The sequence below is a fragment of the Bombus affinis genome, chromosome 2 (genome assembly GCF_024516045.1).
Source record: "Bombus affinis isolate iyBomAffi1 chromosome 2, iyBomAffi1.2, whole genome shotgun sequence".
Lineage (NCBI taxonomy): Eukaryota > Metazoa > Arthropoda > Insecta > Hymenoptera > Apidae > Bombus > Bombus affinis.
In genome coordinates, this window is record NC_066345.1 from 8,619,519 (window position 1) to 8,631,483 (window position 11,965).

Here is an 11,965-nt window from a genome sequence, read left to right on the forward strand (position 1 = left end):
TTTTAAATTGTACACTATATCGACTAAATTGTATTAATAAAATATTAACAATAATATTTCTTATATTTTCCTAAATTATTATTACCTTATCTACTGCTAATCATAGTTTGAATTTCGAAGATAGTACATTAGGCTATAGTAGATGGCGTAATTTTGAACCAAAAAGATATTGGAATAACAGGGCGACGAAAGGACCTAAACGAATTATAAACGGTAGTTATAATTTTGATTTTTTCCATCAAAATGAAGTAATTACGAAAGAATTGACAAAATAATATCATAATATATACCATATTTTCATATTTTAAATTGCAAATAAAATATTAAAATGGATGAGGCAAAGTTTCTAAAACGGTAAGTATTTTATTACATCAATATACAATGAATTATATATTATATAGTTCTTTCATGAATTTGAGAAATATACATTTAGATTTTATATTTAATATTTTATATCTTTTTGAATTGATACATAGTTTATAACTATATTATATGCATTTTCCAAATTTAGAAAAGTGAGATCTGGCACTTTAGATGTGCATCCAACAGAGAGAGCTTTAGTAGTAAATTATGATGTTGAAGCATTAATCTTGGGTGAATTAGGAGATCCTATGTTAGGAGATCGTAAAGTAAGTTTTAAATAATTTATTTATATTTTGATTAGAAAGATTGGGAAGATTGGAATGATTTTACTTGTTATAATGAAGTGATTATAAATTACAATACATTTATAGGAATGTCAAAAAATAATTCGACTAAAAAGTTTAAATTCAGACACAAATGTATCACTTTTAGCTAAAGAAGTAATTGAAAAATGTTCTTTGATACATGAATCGAAGCTTCATGAAGTAGAACAATTAATTTACTATCTTCAAAATCGTAAAACAAATGATACTATAAGTAAGTTTGCATATGCATAAGAAATTGTTTTTAATGATATTTCCCATTTCTTTTATTATATATTTATTTTATGGTAGACAGTGATAATAATTCTCAACTGTCAAGACCAACATCATCAAATTCAGTATCTACAGATAATGGTGAAACAGAACGAGCAATCATTAGCAATGTTGATAATTATATTGAATTGTTATATGAAGAAATACCAGGAAAAATCAAAGGTTCATCACTAATTCTACAGTTAGCAAGAGTACCTGATAATCTTCATGAATTAACAAAAAATGGTATTAGATATTATATAATAGTTATTAACTAACATTCATCTGCTGTTGTGATTATAAATAATTAATATCAATTTTTATAGAATCTTTGTTAAGTGCTTTAGCTAGAGTTCTAAGAGAAGATTGGAGAAGGAGCATAGAATTATCTACAAATATTGTATACATTTTCTTCTGTTTTTCAACATATAGTCAATTTCATAATATTGTTCTTGAATACAGGGTAAGTACTGTAAGAATAAAGTAGAATGGGAAAAGATAAGAATATACTTAACAATTAATAATTCATATTTAGATTGGATCATTGTGTATGGATATAATTGACTTTGAATTACGTCGATATGATCAATGGAAGGAGGATATGGAAAAACGTAGGCGACATTTCGAAAATACTACAGGATTGACATTTTTTTCAACTGGAAATGATAATTGTGACAAGAAAACAAAAATCGTTGATGATATTTGGAATACAGATGGTCCTTTAGATTATGAAATTAAAAAACGATCTAATGAAGTAACTGTTACTGTAACTGAAAATGATATAAAGAAATTAAAAGAAGAACTTGAGAAAAGTCGTAAAAAATTCAAAAATTTAATAAAAAAACAGGAACAACTATTACGAGGTTGGTACATAATTTCATATTTTGTTAATATTAATACTCTTTAAATATTACATATATACCTATTTTACAGTTGCATTTTATTTGTTATTAAATATTGCTGAAAATATGGAAGTTGAAAGAAAAATGCGCAAAAAGAATGTAATTGGTATGCTCATCAAAACATTAGATAGGACAAATATAGATCTGTTAATACTTGTTATTGCATTTCTAAAAAAATTATCTATATTTCGCGAGAATAAGGATCTTATGGTAACATTTTAAATTGGAAATTCACATAATAGTGGTATATATTTATTTATTTATAACTATTTTTTTAGGCAGAAAAAAATATTATCGAAAAGATTCCAAGACTTCTTCAGAGCAATAATGCAGATCTTGTTCTAAGTACTTTAAAATTATTATTCAATCTTTCCTTTGATGCAAAACTCAGAGCAAAAATGATAAGAGTGGGTATATTACCAAAGTTAATTAAACTACTTGGTCAAAGTGACATTAAAAATAAAACGACAATTTTGGGTTTGTTATATCATGCCAGTATGGATGATAAAGTAAAAGCTATGTTTACAAATACTGAATGTATACAAATGGTAAGTAATAAAGTATTTTAAAGTATAACTATAAATAACGTTTATGATTCATATAAAATATATTATATTTAAACGTTTTTAAAGATCACAAATATGATCCTAAATTCTGAAGATGATCAACCAAAGTTGGAATTAATAGCACTTGGTATAAATCTAGCAATTAACGGCAAAAACGCTCAACTTATGGTAGAAAACAATCGTTTACAAGGTCTCATAAAAAAAGCATTTCGGACTCAAGATCCTTTAATAATGAAAATGATTCGAAATATTTCTCAACACGATTCAACAAAAGAGAACTTTGTTGTAAGTAATTAAATTATTGTATGAAACAATTGTTTTTAATAAAAATATTTAAAAATTACCTTTAATTACTGCTAGGAATTCGTGGGTGATTTTGCTATGGCCTTAAATCAATCAGATTCTCAAGATTTTGTGCTTGAAGTTATAGGTGTATTAGGAAATTTAGAATTACCTGATTTGGATTATTCGCAAATACTTCATCGATGTGATTTGATACCATGGATACGCAATAATCTTGTTCCAGGTTCAACATTCATATCAAATTATATAAACACCTTATTTTCAAATATTGATTTTTTAAATATTCTATATTTCATTTATACACATTTGGTTTTATCCAGGTAAAGCTCCAGACGATTTAGTACTTGAAATTGTAATATTTTTGGGTACTGCCGCATTTGACGAAGATTGTGCACGTTTACTGTGCAAAGCCGATATATTGCTTTCTCTTATTGAGCTTCTTAAAGGTTTGTATATTATTACAGATATGTATAAATAATAATATTATTTTAATAAAAATCATTTTTTTTTTTTAGCAAAACAAGAGGATGATGAAATGGTTTTACAAATAATTTATGTTTTTTATCAAATATCTAAACATGATTCGACAAGAGATTATTTAATACGCGAGACTGGTAATGGTAATAATCAAACTTCCTGCTTTGTTATCAAAACATAGCATTGGTAAAACCTATATAAAAATAGAAAATTTGACGTGTTTCTTGTTGCTGAAATATTTTTGTTACTTGCAGAAGCACCTGGGTATTTAATAGATCTTATGCATGATAAAAATCCAGCAATTAGGAAAGTATGTGATGCGTGTTTAGATGTTATTGCGGTAAGTAGATTTGTAAAATAATTTTACATATACTGAGTAATATTATTTTAGAACAATAAATAAATTTGTATCATGAACTTTCAGATGTGTGATAAAAATTGGGCAGCTCGCATAACAGTAGAAAAGTTCAGATCACATAATCAACAGTGGTTGGAAATGGTAGAATCTATAACTAATGATAGTAGCAATCACTTATTACCAGAAGAAGATGACAGTCTTTCTCCATTTATGAATGGTGATCTCTTAAAGCATACAATGCTCTTTCCATCGGGTAAATGATTTTTATATCTTATTTGATGAAATAAATGTTGTGTTAATGAATCAATGTTATATATTTAACAGGTAATGTAGCATCATTTAATACAGATGATCGATTTTCAATTATGAAAAATTCATCAGAGTCGTCTGAAAATCAAAGTCGTCCAGTTAGTAGGTAAGCTACATATATGTATAAATCCATTCAAAATCCAATAATATTAAGTATAATAACATCACATGCCTTTTTAATATTTATATTTTAGGTATAAAGATTTTGATGAACTAGGTGAACTTATGGCACGTTCTAAGTCTCGTATGTCCGTTAGTTCTGGTATGGACGATCTTTATTACAATTCTAAAGTTAAATTTCCTGAATCAGATGGTTCACACGTACTAATATAGAAGGTCAATATTATATAAAATTATACGTTAATAATGTAATAGTTACTTTGTTTGATTAGGTATATTTCAATGAATTTAATGGAACTAATTTTAATTATTATGGTAATTAAGGCATAATTAACTCTTCTCATTTTAGGTGATGCACTATGCACGATTGAACCAACAAAATTAACATCTGTAGCAACTTTTAAATAGTTTATTATATACGTATTTATTCATGGACAAATCTTAAAAAGCTTTAAAAACTGTGTACGTGATAAATTATTTTGATCTCATAATGTAATATTTTATTTTTAAAAAATTTTATTTTTTATAAATTAATTTAATTTATGAATGAAAATATTTAGTTCAGACTGATTTCTAGCTTTGTATCTTTATAAAATAATTGATACAATTAATGTGATAATTTTGTTCACTATATATTTTAGCATGTGCAATATTATAATGCTATTATGCTACAAATGAAAAAATAGTTTTAGTAATAATACGGTACTACACATATGCTTCTGTTGTATAACATTTAATAGCAAAAAATTGATAGGCAGCAGCAAAAGAAACAAAAAATTGTAAAACCCCATAGCCCGAGTTAATAATTTATAAAAATCTATTTTATATCAAGATAGTATATAAAATTGTATTCTTTACTTAACTATCAGATACACATTCCTTTATTTTAAATATTGGAAATTTAGATATTGAACTATTGGTGTAAAACAATGTTACATGTGTTAAAAAGTAGTCTTACTCCCAAGCATTTATTATTCTATATATCATAATAAGTGGAAGTATGGATTATCAATAATATATTTTAATTCTTCTTCTTACAAAGAAATACTTGTCATCAATTACAATAAAATTTACAATTATTGAAAGATCCTTGGTTTATTATTTGAGCTTAAACTTTTGCGTATAATAGAATGAGCACCTGGTCTAAATACAATAGTGTAGCTATTGTCACCATCTGTATAAAATGTATGTTCTTTTAAACCCCAACTAACAGGGCTATCTAAAAATCCTTGGACATGTAAAGCAACCCAAGGTAAACTGTTTTTCATTAATACATACTCTTCCACAATACTGTAGAAAGTTTCAATTTGTTTTGTTGTGAAGAAACCAGTCCATTGTAGATACCATACTTGACCAACATTTATAACTGGCAATGGATATTTATATGTGTTTACATAATTATTCTCTATATTACTCTCTCTGAAAAAATTAATTTATTATTCTAAAAATTAAATCCGTTTGAACATTTGTTTAAAACTTATTATACATACAAGTTACCACAGATACTAAAAACTCCAAGCCATTCAAAAAATTTTTCATTATCAAATTCATTCGAAATTATCGGTATTGGTAAAGAATATTCAATTCTTTGTAAAAACGTTTGTTGACAAAGAGATACACTGTATTTGCATTTATGGAACCATGCTGCCACAGATGAAGGACATAAATTTTCATCTGAAAATATAAAAATAAAATAAATAGAATAAAAATGTATCATAAAAATATGTAAAGTTTAAAGATAATAAAAGATCTACCTGGTGGATTCCATGACACAATAACATCAAATTTTGTATTAAGACGCTCCTTTAGTGATGTTTGAACATGTTCATAATTCTTCTTACCAGGTGTGAAATTCTCAGACTTTAAATCAATAGTTACAACTTTTGATTCACGTTACCGATAAAAAAAAATAAAGAAAGATATGTACAATGCATGTTAATGACTTGAAAACATAACCTAAATCAGTAAATTCTTAGAAGCTTTAATCACTATTTGTATTTTAGTAAAAACAAAAGAAATTTACATATATAGATACTTTTATTTTTTTATGATTTTTTATACTTTTAAATATTGTATACAAATAGTCATATATTATTTTCGTTATTATATATAACTTTGTTTCATTCAGTTACATAATATATATATATATATATTTTTTTTTTTGAGTCATTTATAAATATCTAGTTAAGTTTAATATTGTATTATGCAAAAGATAAGCTTGGACTTGTGTCCAAATTAATATTAGTATTTTTTAACTCTTCTCTAAATATATCTAATTCTGTGGGAGATATTCCTTGCCAATTCTCTAATTCTGATAGACGATATAAATTATCACAAGAATGCATTAATAATTGTATAGTTTTCATTGATAAATCATGACTATACAATATTTTGAGCTCTTCTAATTTATGCATTGGATTTTCTGAAAATATTCTTCTTATTGTTTCATCTCCAATACCAGTTGATGAACCCAATTGAATAAATTTAATATTTTTACAATGAGAGAGTAAAAACTCTAGATGCATGTTTGCACATTCTACTACACATTTGATTCTTTCTAAATACTGAAATGGCGGGATTGCAAACTTTCTTGGATAAATTGGTGCTTGTTCTAAGAATTCACAGTTGTAAAAAACTAGGCTGTTTATATTTGGGCAATATTGACTTATAGATATAAGTGCATTTAAGTCAATTCCATCTACATGTTCCAAATGTAAATTTGTAATTGTGCAACCTTTTATTTCTAATAGTGTTTTTATTCCATGGGCATAAAAATCACAAGATAGAAGTTTTAATTCTGTTAAATAATTAAGTGCAGCTAAAATTGTAAGATCCATAATTTTTTCATCACGTAATATACAAAGACTTGTAATATATGGACACATATCAATTAAAAGATATAAATGTTCCACATTGAAATTTCGGCTCTCAAATGTTTTTATATGAAAAGAATTTGTATTGTTAATATTTTTCTGATGAATATGCTCTAAAACATATCCAAATTCATCACATCTACCAATATCTTCTATATTTAAGTGTTCTAGAAAGAGAGTTGCATAACCAGGCACAGTCACAGAAGTTTTACATAACTTAATTTTTTTTAAATATTTGCATGACAGTAAAGGACCAACACTCCGATCTGTTACAGATCTAGATGCAGTTACATCTAACTGCTGCAGCTTTTTACAGTTTTGAGCTAGAGCTGCTATGATACTATCTGTGCAATCAAAGCATAAAATAAAACATACTAAATTTGGCATAGCAGTTACGCCACTAATAATAATTTTTTCAATATCAGATGTTCTCCAACCAGCTGATCCTGAGCCTAAATCCAAAACTTCAAGTCCGACCATATCAGGTAATTTATTATAAAGAATATGACGCATAATTTTAGGCCAAGCAGAAAATTCAATTCTTTTTAAATGTGTATCTACAACCACTTCTGTTAAATGAAGAGCAACTGTTATTTCTGACAAAAAAGTTGCAGTTAAAGCATATTCATTATAAGAACCCCTAGTTTCTTTTACTAGATTAACAATTGCAGTTAATACTGTTCTAGACATTTTATCATATAGATGTCTAGGTACATTGTAACTTAGTAAATGTTTCATAAATTTCAACATTGAATGTAACTTAGCATGTCCATATTCTGGATTTGTTTTAGAAATCACACAAATATGTTTTGTCAAGTATCTACCAAAACCAGTTACAAATTCTCCAATAGAGTATAATGCTAGATCTACTAGCTTATGTACCTGGTGCTTTCTTGGCATTTTAAATTCTATTACTTTTCTTCTTAGAACTTACCATAACGTGTTTGCACTTTACGATCAAAGAAGGAAGCTTTGCCTTCTAAACCAAGCTTTTGAAAATCTTCCGTTAATAAAGATAATATTAAATGCCCAGTTGGTGTAACAGCAACTGAATTATCTACATCTATTCTATTTCCTATTGTTAAAAGTGTCAACTGTCCTGGAAGCATTTATAAAAATATATGGAATATAATAAAACATTTTATTATTTCAATTATATTTTCAACAAAATTTTTGTATAAAAAATAAAGATCAATTGACAAACATTAAAAAACGTTAATGGAAATTATTTAATTGATTACCTTTCTTAACGAATGCTTCGATGAATTCTTTGTTTATTAATTCAAATACATTCAGCCCATTAACTCGATAATAATCGCTGTCTTCCGAAAGACAAGTTCGCAATTCATCCGGAATTCTGGCTGCATCAGGAAGTATCAAAGATACCTGGCAAAAATCCAACAGTAATTGCGAATTATGTAAAGATTTCTTAAAGCATCATTTTTATGAAATTTGAAATTAATATTGATTACAATTCATTTTTTACATACGGAATGGTTAAAATAATGTAATTTGACTACATCTGGCACATCAGTTTTCTTATAATTTCTTTTTTCGGTAGAAAAATGATGTTGAGGTGGTTTAAAGTTCCATACTTCTGGACTAAGCATTTTTAACACGTTAAATGGCACGCTAGTTTTACAGGGGTTGCCCGTGGCGTCACGATGAATTTTTTATTATGCGATTCATATAATGTTGAAATATTACCTACAAGAGATATGTTACGGTGTATAATCATTAATGAATTTATCTCACTAAGGTCACCAGTGACTTCCGTGGCGCTGAAGTGCGATTTCGCGCAATTCGCTTATTTTTTGTGATTATCAATTATCTCATATTGTTTCTTCGCGTTGCTAAATAATTGTTCCACGTTGTTACGTTCCGAGACCTATCGTAAACCGTAATCCATCTTTCGGTCAAGATGGTCGCCATCTGTATAACCATGAGTATTATTCGGACCCGCAATAATTCTAATAAACTGCTACAAGATTTAGCATTTGTTACTTTACAGTCAAGGCCCTCAATTGTCATCAAACATCTTTAAACATTCCTTAAAACATTCCTTAAGGTTATTGTTCATTAAAGTAAAACGCGGAAAAAGAGGGTTTTTCCCATGTTCGACAGCTACTGATGGGGGCGCATATAATAGAACTATATTTCATGTATAAAGAAAACTATTTTTAATGTTTTATACTGCATTAATTTCGTCACACCATTGCAGTAACAATGATAATAATAAAAAATTGATAACTATTGACATTTGTTCAAATTATGTATTTCTACTAATTTTGACGCCCTGGTCAGCAGTATCCCCCGTCGCATTCAACGGGTTAAAGAGTAAAATAAAATTATTTATTTTATTTTAGATATAAATATTCTTACTGTTGCAATGTTTATGCGCAAATACTATATAAGCAACCATCATGCATGCTATCTCTTAAAATGAGTACATGTGTTTTTGTTATTTTATGTTTATATTGTTTATTATTAATTTAATTCTTCTTTTATATTATTTTAAGAAAGATAAATACCTGCCTCGGTAGCGCAGTAGGCAGCGCGTAAGTCTCATAATCTTAAGGTCGTGAGTTCGATCCTCACCCGGGGCAATTTTTTTTCATATTTATATGAATAGTAAATATTCTATGAGTAAAATTAAAATAATTTTTGAAAGTACTTAATTCTTATTAATTGTAGTTCATAACTTATTCATTTATTTATTTAAAGTATTTCTATAATATTACAATAAAAATTATAGGTACACAATACTTGATTTATATATTCAAAAAGGTCTTTTTCTATAATGTAGATATAAATACAAAGATAAAGATATAATAATTATTTTTTTCTTCTTCTGACTTCATTTGGATTTTTTTGCATCCAATATTTGACAGGACCTTTCGTTCTTATGCCCAACATAGCTGATTTAGAATGTACGTCGCGCATAATAAACGGAGAATATTCAGCTATACAATCATCTTCTAAAGGATTATTTTTTGTACGTGCTAATCTTGATGGTCTTTGATGAGGTAATGGTTGATCTTCATAAAGAATAGGATTGTTTGCGTGTTTTCCACCTTTCGGGAGCGGCAAAGAAAACTAAAAATTTATAAAATGTTTACATTATTATTATTATTATTCTAAGAATATTAATATTAACATATGAATTAACAACAACAAAAAAATATGAAATTCATACTCTTTTTCCTTTCTTTGAAATTGGCTTTCGGAAATTGATATGAACTTTTGGTTTTCCTTCATCATCTAATGTAACTGCAACTCTTTTCAATGTTTTATTACCACAACTAGGACAGAAAACTTTTGTCATAATACTAGTAGTTTTATAACACGCGTAACATCTAAAAATGTACGTCCGCATTTGTTTAATTACTCTTCCATCTAATGAAATTACATTTAATCCTATTTGTTTTAAAACATTTTGCATAGCAAAGTCCATTGTTAAACATGCAACAGTTACAGATTTTTGTTCAAGAAAGTCTGAATCAAGTTCTTTCTTTACATTACGAATGTTTCCTGAAATAAAGGACACTTTTTATTCATACAGATAGTTATATGAAATATTGAAAAATCTTACCAGGCGTAATCCAACCGCTATCATCATCATTATCATTGCCACCTTCATCATCATATTCATAATTATTATCATTGTTATCATCATTTCTGTCATCTTTATATTCACTATGCTGATCTGTATCATCATAGTTTTCTTTAATTGGAACAAGAATATTATCAATATTATGTTCACTATTATTTCTATCTTGAACTATAAAGTCTGTTGATTCACAAGTTAATTTTGAAAATATTGTAGATAAATCTTCTGTTCTGCCTTGATCTACTTCAGAATCTGTTGTTTCATAATCGGATTCACTAGCACTATATTCCTTATAGTCTGATTCCAATTCTTCTTCTGTTTTTTCATAACTCATATTCTTTATGCTATTTTCCATATTTGTTTCTATCTCATTATTCTTATTATTTACTATACAATTTTCTTGTTTTGACTCTTCATCATTATATTCTTTTATATTATCTTCAACAACATCTTTCTGTACATTAAAAGAATGTAATTATCATATTAATCATTTAATAAATTACTGTATTAATTTAAATGAAAAAATATTTACATTTTTCTCTGGCACATAAAAGCCAGCTAAGGGTGTACGAAGATCTTCAGCTTTCTCAACATTGGAATCCAGAGTCTGTGCTACCGTTGGTTTACTTCTTAAATGATCAGTTCCTATTTTTTCTTTTTCCAGCTGATATGTTAATGCAATTACTTTTATATCAGTAGCTGATAAACTAGTGTAATCACCAGTCTTTTTAGCAAATTCTGTCACTATAAGTATGAAGTAAAAATTAGTATACATTAAATTTACAATTTAACGTGTTAAGACATTACTGGACAAAAATTAAATCTTTTTACCAAATTTGATGTTTTCAGAATATGCATTTTGTATTTTTAAATCATATGGTAAGACAACAAGTCTTCTTAATTGTCTTTTACTTGTAACTTCATTTACTACATCTTGCTCTGTTATTATATTTACACCAACATCCTGAAATTCATATATCTTTATTATTATATTACTAATAGTCATGCAATATTGAAAGATTATATAAAATCAATATTGACAAATATAATTAACATAATTAATATAAATGTTACTAATGAAATTATATTTAAAAAATAAATAAATCATATTGAGGCATTACACTAATATAAGAAAAACTTCACCTGTAAGGACGCATTTCGGATAAAAGCACTTGTATCAACAACTAAGTATTGCACTTTTTGTGTTGCATTCATATTTAACAACTTTTATAATATAAATCTTTCATAAGTATATATCCACGCGTTTTATAGAAGTTTAGCACTCGTTAAGGTTAATGCACGTTTCTATGAATACTATATATGGGTATATGTTAAGTATACGAGTACACTATATTATTATACATAGTTATATTCTAAACTATATGAATTAATTTTATTTATTTATATTAGCTGATTAAAATTAGCAGATGTGGAAGAGAAGATCGTTTGCTAAAAAACTGTAGAAAAGAATACCATTTGTTTAAATATCAAATAAATATAGCATATTTT

The 11,965-nt window shown here is 26.9% G+C and overlaps 3 protein-coding genes and 1 non-coding gene across 8 annotated transcripts; 2 read left to right on the forward strand and 2 right to left on the reverse strand.

The window, feature by feature from the left end:
- Nucleotides 1-150: 150 nt before the first annotated feature.
- LOC126913882 (kinesin-associated protein 3) lies at nucleotides 151-5,058 on the forward strand. Of its 3 annotated transcripts, XM_050717137.1 has the most exons (18): nucleotides 161-213; nucleotides 328-354; nucleotides 512-629; nucleotides 735-900; nucleotides 978-1,184; nucleotides 1,265-1,401; nucleotides 1,474-1,801; nucleotides 1,872-2,050; nucleotides 2,119-2,388; nucleotides 2,473-2,691; nucleotides 2,767-2,932; nucleotides 3,030-3,155; nucleotides 3,225-3,329; nucleotides 3,441-3,526; nucleotides 3,611-3,797; nucleotides 3,869-3,959; nucleotides 4,048-4,189; nucleotides 4,323-5,058. In XM_050717137.1, the coding sequence occupies exons 2-17, from the start codon at nucleotides 329-331 to the stop codon at nucleotides 4,184-4,186; spliced, it is 2,550 nt and encodes an 849-aa protein (XP_050573094.1). In that variant the 5' UTR covers nucleotides 161-213; nucleotide 328; the 3' UTR covers nucleotides 4,187-4,189; nucleotides 4,323-5,058. The 3 variants fall into 3 exon arrangements, 2 of the variants coding, with proteins under 2 accessions (XP_050573093.1, XP_050573094.1); XR_007709503.1 differs by having other exon boundaries at nucleotides 151-354; nucleotides 4,048-4,245; XM_050717136.1 differs by having other exon boundaries at nucleotides 151-354.
- LOC126913898 (ribonuclease P protein subunit p40-like) lies at nucleotides 4,973-8,938 on the reverse strand. 3 transcript variants are annotated; one of them, XM_050717173.1, is made up of 7 exons: nucleotides 8,337-8,932; nucleotides 8,088-8,232; nucleotides 7,781-7,945; nucleotides 5,728-5,853; nucleotides 5,464-5,647; nucleotides 5,252-5,392; nucleotides 4,973-5,147 (listed from the first exon to the last, which is right to left on the reverse strand). In XM_050717173.1, the coding sequence occupies exons 1-7, from the start codon at nucleotides 8,454-8,456 to the stop codon at nucleotides 5,141-5,143; spliced, it is 888 nt and encodes a 295-aa protein (XP_050573130.1). In that variant the 5' UTR covers nucleotides 8,457-8,932; the 3' UTR covers nucleotides 4,973-5,140. The 3 variants fall into 3 exon arrangements, 2 of the variants coding, with proteins under 2 accessions (XP_050573130.1, XP_050573129.1); XM_050717172.1 differs by having other exon boundaries at nucleotides 4,973-5,392; nucleotides 8,337-8,938; XR_007709507.1 differs by lacking the exons at nucleotides 4,973-5,147; nucleotides 5,252-5,392; nucleotides 8,088-8,232; nucleotides 8,337-8,932 and having other exon boundaries at nucleotides 5,529-5,647; nucleotides 5,728-7,893.
- Nucleotides 8,939-9,379: 441 nt separating this feature from the next.
- Trnam-cau (transfer RNA methionine (anticodon CAU)) lies at nucleotides 9,380-9,452 on the forward strand. The gene has a single exon. It is a non-coding gene; the product is annotated as a tRNA-Met (tRNA).
- An 82-nt stretch (nucleotides 9,453-9,534) lies between these two features.
- Nucleotides 9,535-11,769, reverse strand: LOC126913902 (RNA-binding protein NOB1). Its single transcript, XM_050717177.1, has 6 exons — nucleotides 11,600-11,769; nucleotides 11,288-11,420; nucleotides 10,989-11,200; nucleotides 10,439-10,910; nucleotides 10,043-10,377; nucleotides 9,535-9,942 (listed from the first exon to the last, which is right to left on the reverse strand). The coding sequence occupies exons 1-6, from the start codon at nucleotides 11,669-11,671 to the stop codon at nucleotides 9,682-9,684; spliced, it is 1,485 nt and encodes a 494-aa protein (XP_050573134.1). The 5' UTR covers nucleotides 11,672-11,769; the 3' UTR covers nucleotides 9,535-9,681.
- Between the last annotated feature and the right edge of the window lie 196 nt (nucleotides 11,770-11,965).